Source organism: Arvicanthis niloticus, chromosome 26, assembly GCF_011762505.2.
Source record: "Arvicanthis niloticus isolate mArvNil1 chromosome 26, mArvNil1.pat.X, whole genome shotgun sequence".
Lineage (NCBI taxonomy): Eukaryota > Metazoa > Chordata > Mammalia > Rodentia > Muridae > Arvicanthis > Arvicanthis niloticus.
This window is the reverse complement of record NC_133434.1, coordinates 10,279,996-10,300,235: the sequence shown is the minus strand read 5'-3', so window position 1 is coordinate 10,300,235 and position 20,240 is coordinate 10,279,996. Positions and strand designations below refer to the sequence as shown.

Here is a 20,240-nt window from a genome sequence, read left to right as displayed (position 1 = left end):
CCATTTGGGATAAACTTGAAAATATTAATTTCCTGCTTAGAAAAGGAAAGAAATTTAGAGACCATGCATACTGAATTGCTAGACTAAGCCCACAAGAAATGGTTGCTCTCTGGTCCATTTGAATGCGCATTCTGTCTGCCTGGATCCCTGCTTTCTCTGTGAGATGCCCCCCCCCCCCTACGAGGAAACAACCCCAAGGTCTGGAGAGACTATGCTTAAGGAAATACTGCCTCCTTTGCTAGATTCCAAACCTCCATTTCCCTGCCCCAAGTTTATACTAGCCCCAAGATCTGTAATGAGAGAAGGTTAGGTTCACTCACTCTCAAGACAATGGCCCCTACTACAGCAGGTGTGGAGCTGAAGAGTAGGGACTGGCCTTTTTTTCAGAGCCCCAGAGGGTACCGTGGATCCATCAGCGAGCCATCTAAAGCTATCTAAAGCTAAAGGCGGCATTTGTTTAAGATCTTGAGAAGGCAGCATCATTGTCAGGTTACAGCTAGCTGAGCGGCTTAGGAGCAAGCTTTTAAAGACGTCAGCTGTATATGGAAACATTGTTTCTCTTTTTGTACTTAAGAGAAAGGGGGGGGGGGACCCCATAAAACTTCATGAGCTGTTGAGTCGCTGCTGCAGTAAAGGAATCTCGTTTATATCACTTAACGGAGCTTCAGGTAATTGCAATGTAGAGTGACTTTGGTGCCAAGCAGGGGAAATAATTGCGATCTCGTTAATTAGTGGTCTGATTTCACATCCTCTTATGTAAGGCAAGCGAGCGGCCTTAAGTAATAATGCTAATGCTAATGAAATCAGTGTTGATGCCCCAACAAAGGTCTCCCTTCCAAGAGATTATCTAAATAACCAACAAGGCGGTGATTGGGAGTCTAATGTAATTACTGTATTTGCATGTGCAAGGCCCACGGTCTGCGGGCTCATGGAAAGTACTTAGGAAACATCAGGCTTCACACCAGGCTTCACACATGTGCTGGAACATGTCACACAAGGAAAGCAAGCTGGTTTGTTGGAACCCTTGTAACCGCTGGGCTTTTTTTTTTTTTTTTTTTTTTTCCCTATTTTGGTGGGTGGGCGGGGCATGGCGAAGTTGCCTGGTCCATCCTTTTCTGGCTGGCCCTCTCGGATGGGAGGCTCACTGGAAGGGGTTTGTTGCCTCCACAGGGGGAGATACAGCAATGGTCCAGGCTGCCAGGTCTCCTGACGTTGCAGCTGTGGTGGTTCCTATCCTGTTCCTCATCTTACTGAGCCTGGGTGTCGGCTTCGCCATCCTCTACACAAAGCACCGCCGCTTACAGAGCAGTTTTACAGCCTTTGCCAATAGCCACTACAGCTCCAGGCTGGGCTCGGCCATCTTCTCCTCTGGGGATGACCTAGGTAAGTAACCAGGGGTACCAGGGCTCAAGGAACACCGGGAAGCAAGCGGGGAAGACTCAGTACATCCTTGCAGGACAGGTGTCACTCCTGGGATCTTTGCCTTCTCCTCTTCCTTAATTAAAACACCACGTTCTCTTTAGTTGTATAGTCCTGGCCCCAAATGGGAGAAGTGAGAGGGAGTGTTGGGTCCTGGGTTTGAGTGCTCCCCAAATTTCAGAACAATCCTCAGCTTTGTCCACGTGACCCTGGTCTAATCCTTCTGGAGGGCTTCAAAACCAAAGTATCACATCTCTGGTAACTTCTACGCAAAGCCCTTCATTCAGCCACACCGTTCTCCATGGCTAACCCAACCTGTACAGGCTTCTTACTCTGCAGGGTTATGCACAGTTAAGGGGAAGGGAAATCTTTGGATCCTTATGAGAAGTTCTTACATGCTGCCAGCCATAAGCTGACAGAGCTAGGAGCCAGGTCATGTAACACAGAGGATGTGGGAAAGGCACCAGACGTGAGTTTCTGGGTTTACTTCTCCTATAGACTAGTTGTTGCTGCGTTTCTGTTTACCGAGCAGTGTGTTTCCACTCCAGCGATCCTATGAGATCACCACCTGTATTCCTTTACCTTCTCTGTCTCCTTTCTTGATAACCAGCACTCAGCAGGAGCGCCCTGAATGACTACGGTGGCTCCTGTTGGTTGGTCTATTAGGATGCCCTCCAATAGTCACTAAAGGCTAATCACCAGGAGTCTCGAAGGGACAGCCATGAAGCCTGGGAAGCTGCCCTCAGAATTCTTAAGATCCCCCCATCCCCAGTCTCCATTTCCTCAGAGCAGTTCAGATTCATAAATACATACAGAGATAACTCAAGTAAGAGAAGCCAACCCACACATTTAGCTGTAGGAGATGAGAGTCACCTTTCTACAGGTTTTACACGAAATGGCTATTAAAATGAATGTGGTCACCTAGGGATGGGGAGAGGGTGACCTGACCATGGTAGAGGTAAGCCACTCGGGTTCAGAACTAGTTAGTGTTGGTTTAGCTGGGGTTCGGTGGGCCCGGGCAGAGTGGGGGTATGTGGGCCATTTAGAACTCCACCGGAACTCACCGAGGCCTGACTGTTTTCTCTTCAGGAGAGGATGATGAAGATGCTCCCATGATTACTGGATTCTCAGACGATGTCCCCATGGTGATAGCGTGAAGAGCTTTTCTCATTAGAAACCAAATGGTGTAAATATTTTATTTGATAAAGATAGTTGATGGTTTATTTTAAAAGATGCACTTTGAGTTGCAATATGTTATTTTTATATGGGCCAAAACTACAAAAAAAAAAAAAAAAAAAAAAAAAAAGAGGAAAGGAAGGAATGAATAAAAACTTTGTAGTATCAACTGTGAACTTGAAACCAGGTTGACTCTAGTAACCACGTCATTTTGATTTGACACTGATGTCGTCTTACAGGGCTGTGCTTTCTGGGCATGCTTTTAAGTCTGTGAGATCATTTTGCTTCGTTAAGTCGTCGACCGTTCTTTTTGTCTTTCTAAGACATAGAAATTGTATTTAATAAAACTTTCAAGAGAGAGTGATGGGTGGAGTACATTCTCCTTGAATACTGTTCAGCTTCTACATCTCCTTTGGGCTTAGTTTACATAAGTATGTGGATGTCTTGTCGGGGAAGGTTCTGTGCTATTGTTTTTGCTTATTTATTGGGACTCTGTATAAGGCCATATTTTAGTGGCTGCCTAAAACCCTATGTGTGAAGGACCCTTTGCCCAACAGGGTTGGGGTGGGGAGCAGGAACAACCTGTTTTTATTTGCTCGTGGGTCAGGGACAGGTCTTTGGCAGAAGAGAATTCTAAGTTACTGCTAGATTCCAATTCAACTGCCCTGTAGCCTGGGAAGACCTGCAAGCCATAGTCCCTGTCTTCTAGGAATCCGTGGGCTTTTACTGTGCATGTCTCTGTACAAAGTGTACCTCTGGAAGCTGCCAAGTGATGACACTGCTTTCTTATACACTGGGATCATTGTCACTTGAAAAAAAAAATGTACTGTGGTTGTGGGAGAAAGTTCTAGATCCGTGCCATGATAGATATGCACTGCAAATGTATACCATGTCTCCATTTTTAAATTTGAGCTTTCCTTTCGTTTTCACTCACCACCAAAGAATCTCAAACGTAAAATGTTATAATGGGTTTTAACCGCTGATGCAGCCTCAAAAGTCCATTCTGATATATGCAGTCATTTTGAATTTGGTCTGTGCCTTCTCTGGATCCCTTCCTTCCCTTTCCTTCTGCTTCCCTAGCCTGTGCCCCCAGCCATCCACAGAACGTTTGTATGTATTGCCAGGGATGGAGATGACTGAAGCATTTGACCTCTCCATCAGCAGATTTGATCATTCGCTTTCTCTGTGAAACGCCACGATTGTCTAAACGAGCCCCCGACCCCTTTGTTTCGTGTCAACGGCCACTTGAAAGTTCTTCAGACTCCCTTGTGGCCTCAACCCGTCCTTCAGCCTGACGTGTAGGGACTGATGTCCAATCTGTCATGACCTGTGCTGTATGGACAACCTCACTGAGGATTTCCTCCCAGCGGAAAAAGCAGCAAGCTCTTCGAATATCCCAAAGTTATGCCTCTAAACACATGTCTTCTATATGCAAGTTTTGTGAAACCTGCCTCTTTCCTGTGCAACGTGTCCCTCCTCACAAGTGCTTGCTTTCTTTTAACCAGAAGTATCATTCTTGGGTGGTAATAGGGTCTCAGTTTACCTAAGGATTATTTGGAAAACAAAAGCCATTTTTTCTTAGCATATATATGTATATTAAATGAGTATTTTGGCCTGTATATACGTAGTGTGCCACGTGGCTATAGCTCCTGGGGTCACACGCTGGGGATAAGGAGTCTTCTTACAAATCATTTTTCTCCTCTTTCCTCTCACGCTCTTTTTTTTTTTTTTTTTTTTTTTTCTATTTTCCCCCCAGACTGGAATGTCCTCAGCTTTATCTTGTCTTGCTTTGAAGTTTTTCTCAATGTTCCTTCCTGCCTACCACTTCCACTTAAATAAAGTCTTTAAGTAGCTGAAGGATTAACAGTCTGGCGGGAGGCAAGCCATTGAATTGAACCACTAGGGAAGTATATTTTCCTCTTTTCTTTTCCTGCCAAGTTTTTGGTGGCATTTGTAGAAGCTGGTGTGAAAGGCTATGCGGCATTATTCTCTATTACTCCTCGGTGAAGCCTTTTCACAGAGCATATGTCTCCGGCAGGCAATGAGAGCCGTTGCCAAGCATCAGAACCAGTCTCCAGGGCTTCCTGATGCTGATCCATAGTACTGTATGGACCCGCCACCACCCGTCTCCTCGGAAGATGCACTGTGCTGTTTGAAAACACGTAGCCGTTTAAGGCTAGAGTATTTTATATAACTAGAAGAGCTTAGGTCCTGAAGACCGAGGCAGATAGATGCAGCTATGTGTAAATTGTATATTTTTGTGAACTCCTCAAGCACGCACTCCTGTTTTCCCTCTGCTTTCTGGAGGTTTTGAGGTATCCCTGTCATCTGCCAGAGTCCGGAAGTTGGACTGACAAAAGGAAGTGAAAGTAAGCTATGGGTAGCCTTGGAAAGTTGCCACCTCACAGGGAATGGAACGTTGGAACACCAGGTACTTGCTTCCCTGTGGGCTGTGTGGAAACTGATTCTTTCCTCTTTTCTATATTGAATACCCTTTGAGATTTGTGGGACGGACGTGGGTCTACGTGGATTGAGTGACAGAGCAAGAGTTCCTCCAAGGACTCTTCGAGAGGGGCCACATCTGAGGAGAGAGATGAGAATCCCCATCACTCCTTGATGCCTGACAAGCTGAAGAGCAGGCTGGCACTCTGGGAGGAGTTGGCTCTCGGGGCTCTACCTCTGATTGCATCACTATGTATGACTACATGCTGGCCGGGACACTTTCTTGTGTGTTCTCTCCTGTCCAGATGGCCTACTAGATTGAATTACACTCTTCATCATATAGAACAGGCCCTTCAGAAGGCACTAGGTGTCTGGAAGTAAGCTAGGAAGGCCCGTGGTATGTTGAGCCCCTTACAGTGTCTCTTTGGTGCACCTTGCCTTCAGATGTCCCTGGTGGTCAATACAGCTAGCTAGTCCCCAGGTTTCAAACCCATCTTATATGTTAGTTCTCTGTCCCATGAAAAGGGTCATGGTGAGTTCCTGAGAATTCTCTTTCCTTCAGCAGAGAGGTGAAGGGTCCCCTCTGGAGAGATTCAGCCATAAATCTAAGTTGAATACCATCCTCATTGCAGCTGTAAGAATTGACTCTAAACTCTGCAGAAGCTTCCTTCTGTCGGGATTGTATCTCGACATTCCTGTAATTTTTTTTTTTTCTTAGCTGGAGTGTGTGCTGCCTTTCAGGTACAACTTTTGTGTAATAAAAGCCAGAGCATTAAGTTTATATAGACGACTTTCTATGCAAGACAGAGATACGGACTAAGGTTGCAGGAAATGTGTGCACTGTTGGCTCGCCATAGACAAGAAGTGCACTGTCAGAATAGCATCACTGAATGGAGCGGAGGGAGGACCAGTTGCATGTGTTTCTGCCCACTCGTTTTGAGCAGCCATATTAGACATTTAATCATCAGAGCTGAGTGACAACCCAAGAATGGTACTGGTTTCATGTGTGATGACTTCGGTGGGCTGAGCATAAATGCCGGAATGGAACATGATTGCCCTCAGAGATTCCATGTCACTCTTTGTTTAAAGACTCTTGTCGAGACTTGCTAAACACTTTAGGCAAAGTCAGGAGGATCTGCAGCAAAATAAAGGCCTGTTCTGCTCTTATTTAAAGTGAAACACTGTGTACTTGTTTTTCTCCAAAGTAAAATTAGGTATTTATAACTTCAATCGCCTCAGCTAGGTTTCCCAGTCACTGACTTCTGCTGAAGACTTTGCTACATCGTTGCACAATTTTAAGATAATTTTTTTTTTCTCTTGGTGTCAATCTTTTTCACTGAATAAAAATTTAACTGGGTTTAAAAAAAAACAATAAAAAAAAATAAAGACACCGCCATCACCTATTTAAATATCCACTGTGTGTGTCGTAAAGTTGTTCTTTTGAGTGCAATAAAGACAGCTTGACACAGTCTCCAAAGCAGCAGCCAACTTGTCTCTTTTGAAGGGGGTATTTATGTCTTAGAGGAGAGAACATTAAGACCTGGGATAATTTTGTTATTAAGGAGCTAGTCTCAGATAGCGGATCCTCAGAGAACACAATGTCTTATGCTGACTGACGAGTGGGAAGGGGCGGTGGTGGCTGCTTTGAAGTAAATAGAATTATCCCATAGGGGTGTTGGCTCAAGTGTCTCGCCGAGAACTGTCACTGTGGATGGGACAATCTGTTAAGGAGGTGGGTTTTGTATCTTCAAGAAGAAAATGCAGCAGTTCAGGTGAGCTGCTTGCCCACGACCACATCTTACACACGGTGAGTCCGAGTGGGAAACGTTGCACTGATCTCTTAAGGACCACTGAGCAGCAAACATGGAATAACTCTGGATCAGGAGATGGTCAGAACGGGTTGTTTTCTAAAGTTTTTAGCAGTTCTAGCATGTTGCGTTTGTAGGGACATGGACCCCAAAGCAAAAGTCTGAAGTCGTTTCAGTTTCATGGATGAGAAAAAAAAAGAGGAACGGGGAACTGCGTATTCTGCCTGCTGTGGTTCTCTATTCTGGGTTCAAACAACCCTTTTACAGGGCTTGACTAATACCGGCTGTATATCCGACATTGACATAATGATTCATGACAGTTATGTAGTAGCAATAAAATAATATTATGCCTGGGGGGGGGGGGTCACCACAACATGAGGAACTGTGTCTAAGAGTCACAGCATTTGGGAAAGTTGAGAACCACTGGCTTAGAGAAAAGCAGAGAGTGAATGACTAAGCCAGCTTCAGTATTAGGTACTTCTGACCCTAGGCCTTAATTCTGTAAGTCCATGCCAATGGTCATTCAGTACAGAATGAAGGCAATGTTTCAACAGCATTGTAGCAAGAAATCCCAAAGGCTATCCTGCTGTCTTAGTTTGGGTTTCATTGCTGGGAAGGGACATCATGACCACAGCAACTCTTAGAAAGAAAAACATTTCATTGGGGCTGGTTTAAAGTTTCATAGGTCCGTTTGACTATCGTCGTGGCAGGAAGCATGGCAGTGTGCCGGCAAATACGGTACTGGAGAAACCGAGAGTTCTACATCTTAATCCGAAGAAAGCAGGGACAAACTGCCTCATTGGGTGTAGCTTGAGGATATATGAAACCTCAAAGCCCACCTCCACAGTAAGGAACTTCCTCCAAACAAGGCCACACCCATTCCAACAAGGCCACACATCCTAATAGCATCACTCCCTAGAACCCAAGCTTTCAAACACATGAGTCTGGGGGCCATACTTACTCAAACCACACATGCTGTCTACATGAATTTGCCTGATTATGGCCTAAACTTGCGTTTTCAAGCCTGTGTAATGTGCTTGTGTATTCTTTTCTCATGACCAAACACACCTTAAGCAACTTCATGAGACTGGCATGTCATGTCACACCATCTAGCTAAAGACTGCCCATGGAAAACTCCTGTCACCGAATACACCCAGACTTTCTTTGCAAGCTATTTATATAACACAAAATCTTTCTTATTGATGGTAGAGCAATGAAATCTTTTTTTTTTTAAAGGTACTTTTATAGATATTTTCGTGATTAGAAGAATAGAAGATTCTTTTGCTTTGCGGCAAGTCAGTACGATTTTATCAAAACCCTTTGCATTGTGGGAGGTTTTCAGTATCTGTTTTGTTCACTAGTGTAGGCTCCATGATACCCAGGGCTGCTGCAGCTCCCATGCAGGCAGTGACAGTGTGAGCTTGAGACCATTAGCATCCCAGACGAAGGAGGTGACTATCCATCTAATAATTCAACCTCCTGGCTTTGATACTAGCACCCATTGATTTTAAAAAAAAAAAAAAAAAAAAAGATTATGTGTAGGGTAATGTGAGCCGCCTGCAACAATTTACAAAAGAACAATAGTGATAGACTTTTGAAAATGCTAATGTTGCCATTGTAATATCATAATTGTATTGAATGCCAAAATGACAACTGGTAACGCTTGGCTTGGTAACATCTGTGTGAAAACAATGCTATTTCATATTTAAAACTTGGCATCAGCAGACTTTCCCGGGGGCGGGGGGGGGGGGTGAGGTGAAGACTCAGATTTAAATGTAAATCAGACTTTTCTGTAACTTGCCCTTTGGTTGTAGTCAGTTCCTTAAAGCCTTCAGGGCTGATCAAAGGAAGAGGATTTGTAATTAAAGACTTAGTTTTCGATCTCTTTCTGGTAGAGGCCAAGCCAATTAATTACCCAGGGATAGATTGGTTCTGGTTATGGCTGAGCTGTCTGGATGTGTGTGAACATGTGTGGTTTTCATGGAGTGTAAGGAAGCACAAGAATGGCATGCTCTTGGCTTCAGATGTATACTGAAGTTCCTAAATTGCTTGACTGCTCCCAAGAACTAACACAATAGAGGGAACTGTCCATGGATAGTGGTGAGGAATGTGTCTAAGACAGAAAAGAATACTCCAACATGAGCCAGACATCTTTTGATCAATGGCAATGCTGCCGCACTGGGGAACAGCGTTAAATATGTAATTGCTGAGGGCCAGGGATTCTTCTGAGGGTCGCTCATTTAAAGTCATTTAATCCTCAAAACTTTGTAACCAGGGGATTGACATTGTCGTTCAGCAAAGAATCTAAAGGACATTTGCCTGTGGCCACACCAGGTAACAGGCAGAATTGAGATGGGAGTCCAGGAAGCCTGGCTCCAGACTCCATGTCATTCCTTAACACAGAGCCCTTCCACGGGGACCCCTTTGGTTAGCAAATGTGAGTGTATACATCAGGAAATTATTTAACCAGCTGCTTTACCATTTTAAGCAATGCTCCTTTGTAAGGAGGGGATTAGACAAGGAATTTGTATCCATTATACAAATTTGGGGGAAATAAAAGCACCAAGAAGAAAATGAGATTTCCTAGTAATCCCAGAGATAACCACTGGCAACATCTGGTGCGTGTCTTTTCCTCGCTTTATTTAGTCGCAGTGACTGTGCGCACTTACGGTTCTGCTCAGAATAAGTCCACACAGGGGAGAAGACCAGGCTACAGCTTCTTTTCTTATTCTTGCTTCAACTAAAAGGCAAGTCTGAGCTCAAAGGTCCGAAGCAGGGCCACGGATTCTCTCCCTTAGTTTCTACAAGCAGTTTTGATACAGACTTACTTTGAAGACAAGAGGAACCAGGGGACTGTCAGTCACCAGGCAATCAGCCTATGGACACATCACCCTTCTTCTGCCCGTATAGTCAAGGGCGTCCACACTGAAGAGCTCACAGGAGGAAGTGTTTGAGTCTTTCCCTTTCTAGCTTCACAAACTTTCATTTTGTTTCTCAGAAGATAGGAGGGTCGGCGATGAGTGCCTCTCATCAAAGGGAGTGGGGGACATTGGCAGTCATGCAAGAGTAAAGACGGTGTGAACACACACATCGGACAGGTCACACGCATGGTGGTCACTGTCACTATTCGGTACAAAGGGAACTTGACTCTCCAGCCATGGTTGTATCACAATTCCACAGAAAAGATGAGAACTACCTAAAAGATACTAGCAGCTGGGTGAGGGCCCTTGACTCATTGGGTACTTAGTGCTGGCTGGTGAATACACTGCCCATTTCAGCTGCCCATTTCAGGGACTAGGTCAGATGGTTTTCCTGAGTATTACGATGTGGTGCTGAGCTTCTGCCAGAGCTGGAAGGGAGAGAGTGTGGAATTCACTTGAATAGACACTGAATCCTTTCTAGCTAGGTCTACAGGTTCTATGATGGAGGGGTATTAAATGGGAGAGAAAAATCCAAAGATTAGGGTAGCCAGTAGGGCAAGCAAAGATGAAGGTCAAGTCTCAAGTTCTAATTGGTAAGATATTAAACTCCTTGGGTGGTACAGTCAGTGGTCCTGGATCCCATGGCAACATCCATCCGAGAACTCATGAGTGTTGGGAGCCGATCTTTAGCAGAAAGCGGCTAGAAAGCAGCTATCCACATGCTAGCCACGCCTCCAAGGCTTATGTCATATCCACGCGCCTACAAAGGGCGTGGCAAAAGTGTATACATAACCTAGATTTCCCTTCAAATAAAGAGACTTGATCAGAGACTTGATCAGAACCTCTATCTTGTCTCCATTCCTTGCGTCTTTTCTCCTTATCCTCACTCCCTCTCCTTCTAGACCCTGACCCGAAGACCAGAGTGGCAGTTTGAAGCCAGGCAGAGTGGAGCAGGCCGCAACATAGTAACTATTCAGGCTTGTTAAGTCTTTTGTCTCAAGCCAGGTAGAGCGGAGCTGGTTGCAACACATGAGAGTTCGTCTCTATCCAGTACCCTCTGCAACACTAATATAACAGGACAAATGTGCTTCCTGCCCCCTGGGACAAATTAAAACAAGTCATCGGGGCTGAGAAGACACTGTGAATTCCATGTGATTTTGTAAAAGAGGAACTAGAGATTGAAAATTTTCTGTGACTTGTCCTAAGAGCTCAGCTAGCCAGCGAATGTGTGTTCTGAATCCTCAAGTCCTGAAGCGAAGGCTGTGCTTGTGGTCCCCGGTCCTGTGGTGTGAGGGTATTCGCTCCTGTGGTGTGATGAACTCTACCTTGGGGTAGAAGAGTGTGCTGTCAGCTGCTTACACAGACCTCGATGCCCACTTCATTGTACCACCAGCCATTTTATTGTACAGAGCCTCTCGCACCAGGAGGGGGCAGGTAAAAATAAAAGAAGTTCAGTGCTCCGATACGATCCATCGCCTAGTACTATTCTGTTTTGTGCTCAGGAATTGAAAGCTGATTGGACAACCTCAGTAAAATGTACAGAGCTAGCCACTCTTCTTGCTTTATAAAATACAGAAATAGTAGCAGGTCTTTTAAGGGTTTTTCCCCCATCGGGTTGCTCATCCCTTCCCCACCTTTAGGTCCTCTGGATGGAACCCAGGGCCATGTCCATGCTAAGGAAGTACTGTACGACTAGATTATACCCTCAGACCTCTGGTTCTCTTTCTCAGCATCTGTGGTATGTTTCCCTTAGTCTTCAATTCAACTTGGAAGTCTGTAATTCTCATGCAAAACAAGCTCTAAAACATAAATTAACAAATTGCTATTTTCTTCTTGTGCTGAACCCCATCGTCGGATTTTTCCCCCTTGCATTATCTTTGACATAGTCGTGGGAATATTGGTACAAACAGCTGTATCCTGTGTTCATATGGCTTGGCTAGAAGCTGGTAGCCCTCGAGGGGCTTCCTGGTCCCAAGAGGCATCTCAGGCTCATGTGAGAGAGTTCTTTGTACATGAGCTAGAAGTGGCTCTGATCCTGTTTGTTAGTTTTATGTTACTACGACAAAATACCCGAGATAAACTAACTTAAAGGTTTGAGTCATAGTTTCAGAGGTTGCAGGCCATGACCATGATGGCCTGATACTGTAACCATGTAGCAGCTCTGTCTGTCATGGCTGCAACAATGCAGCAGAGGAGAAAGCTCAGCTAAGAAGTCAAGAGAGAAGGGACTGAGCTCTCAATGCCCCGCAGAGGAGAACCCATCACCACCACGAACCAACTTCCCTTTAAATGTCTCTGCTTCCTATAGGTTCCACCACCTCCCTATAGGTTCCACCACCTCCCTATAGGTCCCACCACCTCCCTATAGGTCCCATCACCTCCCTATAGGTCCCATCACCTTTCTATAGGTTCCATCACCTCCCTATAGGTTCCATCACCTCCCTATAGGTTCCATCACCTCCCTATAGGTTCCATCACCTCCCTATAGGTTCCATCACCTTGCAATCGCACCATGGGCTAAGGAGCAAGGTTTTAAATAATGCGGGCCTTTGGGAGAACATTCTAGATCCAAACTATCAGGACCCTTTCCATTTCAAGAGTATAAGTCATCCTAACCATAGAGTTGGTGTGCCTGGCGGGGCTAACACAAAAGTGAACACCCCTGAACTCATCAAAAGCTGTCATTTATCATCCCTGGATCCTGAGTGAAGAAGTAGAAAATATAGACCCCTTTAATAGACTGCCCTGATGGTTATGTTTCCACAGAGCTTGGGACAGCCTTTGACACTTCATAAGGTGGTTGGCTGATCGAAGGGATGGCTTAACCTGATTTTTCTATACTTGTAAAAAAAAAATTTGAGATTATGATTACATCTCTCCTTTCCCTTTCCTCCTTCCGAATTCTCCCATATGCCCCCCCACACTCTCCTTCACATTCATAGCTTCATTTTTCATTTTTGTTATTGCTTTTAAGGATGTATAACCTGCCTTTAAGGATGTATAACCTGCCTTTAAGGAATAAACACAGGCACAGAAGATTCAGGCCTCCCCATCTTTCTGCTTCACCCTCCCTAGCACTGTTCTCTTTCTAGACTGTAGTCTGCATGGAGCTCACATCCCAACCGCCAAGTCTGAGGGCCCAGCATCAAAGAGGAGAAGGTTGGGTGCCACATCTAACATAGCTTGGTCCTGAAAACCTGACAGGGAGATGGAATGAAGAAAGAACAGACACACAGACACACGGACAGGTATACAGAAGAGCTAGCATCAGGTGAGCTGTGCTCTTTCTGCAGGGACATACTTAATACACAACTACAAGCCAGAACCACAGCTTGTTATGATGTCCAACACAGCAGGAGGGGTTGTCTGGTCTCAGTTGGAGGTCTTAGTAGGCCTGCATCCTCAGGTTGCAGTCATCTGGGAGAAGGAAGCAGTACATACACTGGTCAATGGCGCATTTAAAAAACAAACAGAAAAACAAACAAACAAACAAACAAAACATACACATACTGTCAGCATTGACACTTGTTCTTGAGAGAGGCCTTGCCATCCCTCTGAGCCTCACCTGGGGGAGACTTTGCCTTTCCCATGAGTCTGAGGCATTGTGCCTCAGACTTGAGAGGGCTGTGCCCATGTCAAACACTACACATTCACACCTTCTCAGGACTTTATCTACTGTTCTGAGAACGTCCTCTGCTCTTCACATACTCACTAAGGCTTTCCTGGGATCCCCCACAGTGAGGGTAAAAAGAGAATCTCACTGCCACCTCCATTTTCAAGAGTTCTCCCAAACCATCCATCCAACAATTTCTGTCCATGTACTGGCTATCTCTTTGTACAAGAACCTGGTGAATGCACTTCATTTGGCCTTCTTTTCCATCCCTGGAGGACATGGGTAGAGGTACATATCAGTCAAGCAACTAGTGATATATGTTTCCCAGAGTCTCTGATAGACAAAAAAGAAAAAAAAAAAGTTAGAAGACAAAGCAGGCCAACTCACATAGCATCACACAGCATGCTAACTGGACAGACCCCACGCTGAGAGAGGAAAAGGGGAGAGAGGATAGGCAAAGGCTGATGTTTATATGCGACAATTTGCCAAGTCTCCTGTGTGTGTTAATTCTCTTGTCTCTGGAGTGGGATAATGGTGACGCTACCCTAGAGGGTAACGGAAGGTCCGATAGAAATTGATCTGCTGGAGTTGTCACATGGGAGATGCTCCAAGGCTATAGTTTCCAAGAGTGCCCAGCAGCCATCACTATAGTCCACACCCCCTTCTCTTGATGGACTTCACTGCACGGCTCCACCTCCTGGTCCAAGCACTGCTTTAATTCAGCCATTTTCAATTGTCTCATTTATGAAGAGTCCCTCCTCCGCGCCCCCACTGGATGAGAGATAGGCAGAGATTGCTTTTGTAGAATCCTAGGGACAATAACATCCAAAAAGCTCAAGTAGCCATCAGGGGCCCCAAAGAGTGACACAGAGGGATAGAGAGATTGACTTAATAAACTTCTTTCGGCGTAAGCATGGGGACCGGAGTTTGATGCCCACAACCCTGCTCTGGGGAAGTGAAGAGAGGGGGATCCCTAGAGCTCACTAGCCAGCCAGCCTAGCCAATCAGAAAGCTCCAGGTTCAAGGAAAGAAACTGTCTCAAAAGAATAAGGTTGGGAAGATACCAAGGAAGACTTCTGGCATGGAACTCTGACCTCCACATGTAATACATACATGTGCACACCATACACACTTGCACACACTTCAACACATACATTTAGGACATGCACACACATCACATACAGACACCCAAAGACACACGAAGACACACACACACACACACACACACACACACACACACACACGAATAAATGAAGTGATACAGGGCTAGAATAAATCCAATATCCCCGGCCTGTAAGACAAAGTGAGTGGCTGATATTATTTACATAGGTATGAAGTGAGGGGGAAAAAGACAGGTGTGGAAGGGTAGTGAATTCTCTTTAGGATATGCTAAAGGGTTGGCAAGAGAGCCCAGCAGGTGGGATATGGTGAAAGTTGGCTTCTTTCACTTAGCAAACTTTGACTGAGTACTCTCCAGGTTTTGGGGATGCTTTAGTAAACCAAACCCCTGGCATTAACAAGCATAGCCTCAAGCTGACAGAACAAGTGAATAAGCGTAACTAATGAGCTAAATGTGTGTGGCGTTCAGGCCTTGCAAGCATGGAGATGTGTCCTGTCTGTCCCGAGTTACCAGGAGAACCAGGCATGATCTCTTGAGGGAGATTTCTGAATAATAACGATCTCAAAGTAATGCCTGCTTGGTGAATCTTCTGAAGCTAAAAGGCCTTCAGCACAAGCTGCTTTGGAGAGGTCAAAGTGGCGAATGGGAATCCGGAGTGTGCAGGTGCCCAGAGAACGGAGAAAAGAGGATTCCGATTGGTTAGCGACCAGGGGAAGTTCAGGAAGGAAGGTTGCAAGCTCAGTCGTGTCTCATGGAGGCATGCTTCTCCACGGTCACCTTGTGAAATCACACGTAGTGTGGAGTCTGGAGCAGAATCCTGGCTCAGGAACTTTGATGCTATGCATCTTAACCTTTGACCCACACTTGTTTCTCCCCTGTCAATACAGATAAGCTGTCAATACAGATAACCATCTAGCTCACTGGCCATTGTGAGGATGCTAGCAGATCAAGAAACACACTAGACAATGCATTTCATTGCTAGCATTATAGGTGTCACCCACAAGTGTCTTCCTGCAGCCCTCTGTAGCCCTGGGTGAGGCATGCTTTATTTATGGAGGAGGAAGTTATAGGTGTCCCTGATTTTCAGGATGCTAATTGCACCGGGATGAGATTGATACAGGATGAGCAGAAAATGGCAAAGGAGAAGTGACTTCAGGTTCCTCCACCCCCATTCCACTTCCTGCTTTCTGAGGCAGCTGGAGTGTGTGCTTGGTGGCAGTGGACAATAGGTGTCCTTGGAGAGCAGGTTGGTGGCCTCACTGCTGTCTCTGGTCCTTTGCTGCTTGGAAATTTGTGGTCCTGCTGCTACCTACTCATCTGCCTCCGAGCACTTCGTCTTCGAATATGTCATTTCTCCGGGGCTCGATGGACTTGGAAAGTGGATCCAGACAGACGCTGCATCCTTGCTTCAGCTAAGGATGCAAAACAATTAAAAACCCAGCTGGGGAAGTCCACTGAGGTGGGTGTAACAAAATGTTACAAGATAGGTGGGTGGCTTATAAGGCACATTGTTTCTCAGAGACTTGAAGGCCAGACGTTCAAAGTCCAGGCTCAGGAGATTGCCACAGGCAAGGGCCTCTTCTTCTTGCATAGACTTTTTCTCTTCCCTTGCATGGAGAAAGAAAACAACAGAACAAGCAGCCCCCTGGCTCATTGTTTTATAATGAGGGAACTAATCCTATTCATGAGGCTCCAATCTCATGAGGCAAAAGGCTCCGTCTCCCAATGCTATCATTTTGTGGGAGCATAATCTTGGACTATAGACTTGTGGGGAACACAGACAACAGGTCTTGAGCACAGACCATAATGGCACAAAGAAGATTTGACAGCAGTGTGGGAAAGATAAGCCATATGCTTGCCCTCCATCTCTGCCTCACACTAGCTTCTACCAGCATCCAGCAAGCCACTGTGTGCGTATGTCAGCGCACGCGCAAGCACACACGCGTGTGTGCATGTGTGTGTGTGTGTGTGTGTGTGTGTGTGTGTGTGTGTGTGCACTCTTGATGGTTGATTGGTAGCAGGTGTGGAGGTTGGGTTTGGCTGTTAGTCACATATGTGAGCAAAGAAAGGTGAAGGATTCAGGGTGAGTGAAGAGGATTAAGGGACTCTGTGAGACGAATGCTCCCTCCCCTCTACTTCCACCATGCTTCCAGGTAACAAAGATTGTTACAGTGACTAGGGATCCGAAGTCCCTAGAAATCTGTGGCTGGTTTGTGTTGTCTTCCCTTTGTGTGTTGCACTAGAAGAAACCCAGGTGTGCCCCCTGTGACATCATGTACTAACTTGGAGCATCTAGAATCTTTTCCGGAAAAGTGGAAGGCTGTCAGGTCCAGCAGAACCGGCTGCCTTTTCACAGTCCTCTAGAAAGGCTGCCTGGGCTCAGAAAATCTAGACCTTGCTCCTCCTTTTCTTACGTCATCTCCAAGGGCCCTGACCTCCATTGACTTCATGTCTCAAGGTCACAGTACTTAGGAGATTTTCACAGGTAGAAAGAAATGTCAGGGGTGGGTCAAGGAGAGCAAGCTCGAGTGAACACTGTTAGATCCCACAGACGTGTTCTAGAGATTTGCACGGCAGACCCCTCCCTCCAGTTCTGCAGAACTGTTCAAAAAATCAGGGGAGGTATCATTTAAGGAAGTTCAAACCTGCTCCTCTTTTATCTAATGAAGTGTTCTTTTGTCATGCAAATAGCGTCATCATTCTTCGAGTTGAGAGTCTGTCTTGGCTTCCGTTAAATGAGACACACCTCCGTGGAGCATAGCATAGGGAGGTTACGCTGCAGGGTTTTCCACACAGGCTAGCGACCACCCTTCTGTCTTTGTTGCAGTATTGGCTTTGGTGCCCTTTGTTTATGACAGGTATTATTTTGACCACTGGAGGGCCCTCTAGATAGCTGGAGAATTCTAATTCTCGCCTGCAGCTCACGCCCAGATTTTTTTTTGAGCAAGCAGAGAGCATTTCAGTGAAAATCGGATTTAACTGGGGAAACTAGCAGTAGCGGTCGGCATTCCTTTTATTTAGGAATTTAAGCATACAAGAAGCCTCTGTTTAAAAGAGCGGCATTTGGATTAGGGTCTGTGGTGCCCGGAGAGTGATCTTGCAGAACTCAGCCCAGCTTAGGAGAGCAGAGCTCTGAACAAAGGTTATTATTTTTTTTTCCCTGTGTGGGAGAGTCACACCAAGATGGATGGAGACAAGCAAGGAACAAATTATTTTTATGCTAGGAAAAGAGAGTTGTGGCCAGGGCTAAAACAAAATTGTTTGGGGCTATGACCCTTCACAGGGAAGGGGACATTTCTCCCTTGGTTTGTTTTAGACCCAAGTTTCCTCCCCCGACCCCCGACCCCCGTCTTATTGTTCAAGTCTACTCTAGAGATTGTTTTTCGGTTTTCTGATGTTGCTAAGAACATCGTAAATCTGAGTTCTGAGATGACGACACAGTATAAAAAGTCTCATGTCCTACCCTCTGTATTTCCAAACACAGACCTGTTGAAGAATCAGGTAGGGAAAAACAAAAGGGGTGGGGTGGGGGGCCTAAGAGATCAGAAAGGCAATTTGAGACAGTGAGCACACACACACACACACACACACACACACACACACACACACACGGGTTTCCTCTGTAGAACACAAAGACAATCCATCTCTCCATACCACACCAATATTAAGCCAGGCTCAAAGGAAGTTTCATGTTCTGATATTTTACGGCCTGGAATAAGAAATGGACTGGGAAGGGGCCCCTGACAATGGGGTGGGGGTGGGGGGTGGATGGTAGAGAACCAGAGCCAAGCCAAGTGCTTCGGGAGACAGGTGAGCCTGCAGGGACTCGGAAGGTTAGCTTGGGCCCTAGTAATCTAAGAACGCACTCGGTACTATGGAAAAAGATATGGTCAGTGAGGACATAGCTCCTGTAAGGCTCTGTGGAGGGCAGGCTTGCTTCTCAGAAAATGTGTCCAGCTGTAAAAACTGAAGAGTCTTTGACTGAAATCCCTTAGATCGTAGATAAGTCCCTGACCCATATAAAGGACAACGCTTTCTGTATTTGTTTGGAAGCGGGGGAGGAAAGGATACAGTCCAAAAGATAGCCTCAGTTTCCTTTTTAAACCTGTCAGTTTGTAGGTTAGGGGACACAGTCAGACTATACAGACAGACTTACTTTGGGGAATGCTGCCCCAGAGCTGCAGGGGACACAGCAGCCCCTGGCAAGCTTTCATCTTTTTGACCAGCGGTCTGCTCTTTTTATTAACCCCTTGTCACCTGTGGGAAGTGGGTACGTATGAACACATACAGTTACACAGTCACACCTAAGAGTCTGCATCTGGTAACGACGAGACAACTGGGAATGGAGCATGGGTTCTGGACCAAGGCTGACTTGGAGGCAAGTGATGTTCTTTTGACACTGTGTTCCCAGAAAGGCTGAGAAGGGCTTATATGTAAGGGCTGGAGACTAGGGCGGATGCAGCAGGCTGAGGGGAGGAATTCCTCACTGAGAGCAAAGGTGGATGCCACATCCCTCTCTGTAATCTTCTCCCTGCCTCTGAGGTCCCAGCTGTCATTGTGGAACACTGATATGCACAGATTTTCCTCTGACGTATTTGCACACATATGTACTTCATGCAAACAGTTGTTCTGAGCCCTGGGCACCGGGCAGGCAAGCGATGAATAACTTGGGGAACACCGGAAAAAAAAAAAAAAACCGCTAAGGTTGTATGTCATGGCTGTCAGTGCGGCTCCTGTTCAGAGCTTGGATCCACCACTGGCTTCTTGAGGTTGGGCGAATTAATAAAGGGATGGACAAGCTCTGCCTGACCAGAGTCGTAGCCTCTGAATTCTGGAGCAGTCTCAGACCTACTGTACACAACAACCATTAGCAGGAACGAGAGCTGGTTGGTGGAAGTACAGGGCGGGAGCTGGGAAGTGGTTTCTTTGTTCTGGGAAATTTCAGCCGGCACGAACCGCAAATTTTACTGTCTGCAAACCAAAAGCCCCTCCCCTCCCCCTTACCGTCTTCCTTTCCAACCTGAGAATTCATTCGCTGCCTCCCTCGGTCTTTTCCTCTGCCCCAGAGCAATCTCCAGGGAAAGATCTCTTTGTTGAGAACACCCTGAGACAACTCAGAGTTGCAAAGTTCCAGGGGCACAGCCAGGGTTGTCCTCCGAGGAGAATGGTCTCCAGGGCACAGACCCCCCACCTGTTGATCTCCCCTTTCCCCGGGGGTGAGCGCCAACCTGCATTGTGCCGGGATCTCACGCATTTTCCCTGGCAGGCTCTGCAGATGGCGCTCGTGAGCAAAGCCACCTCGGTCCCTTCCCTGCCCCTCCCCACTGTCGGGACCTCGCTGGGCTAAAGCAAAAACAGATGTTTTCATCATTTCTGGATCGGGCACGTGACTTGCAGTTCAGCAATGTGCCTACAGAACCCAGAGTTGTGCGTTTCCTTCATCTCCCGCAAAATAAAACAGTCTTCCTTAAATGAGCCTTCCTCTAAGCGAGCCTGCGACACGGGAGCTCTTTAGCACGAGGGGTTGCTTGCTTAATGGAGCTCCGACTGAGAGTGCCCTGCTAGCCAGTTCCGGGTCTATAATTGGGAAGTGGTCCTTTTTCAGAGAAGACAGTGAGCAGCCGGACTGGCTATCTTTACCTTAAGTGCTGAGGACAGGCCCTAGCGTTTTTTAAAATAGCCCTGGTCTGGCTGGAACCTGCCTTGCGTGGGTGCAGAGGGGTCGCGAACAAAACAGGAAG

General features: G+C 46.2%; 1 protein-coding gene across 3 annotated transcripts in view; it reads left to right on the top strand.

Moving 5' to 3' along the window:
• Sorl1 (sortilin related receptor 1) overlaps positions 1–2,653 on the top strand; it is a 162,709-nt gene extending 160,056 nt beyond the window's left edge. For all 3 annotated transcript variants that reach the window (XM_076924791.1, XM_076924793.1, XM_076924790.1), the window contains exons 47-48: positions 1,171–1,383; positions 2,509–2,653. In XM_076924791.1, coding sequence (XP_076780906.1) covers positions 1,171–1,383; positions 2,509–2,576 — 281 coding nt within the window. In that variant the 3' untranslated portion in view covers positions 2,577–2,653. The remainder of the gene's footprint in view (positions 1–1,170; positions 1,384–2,508) is intronic.
• Positions 2,654–20,240: the final 17,587 nt, after the last annotated feature.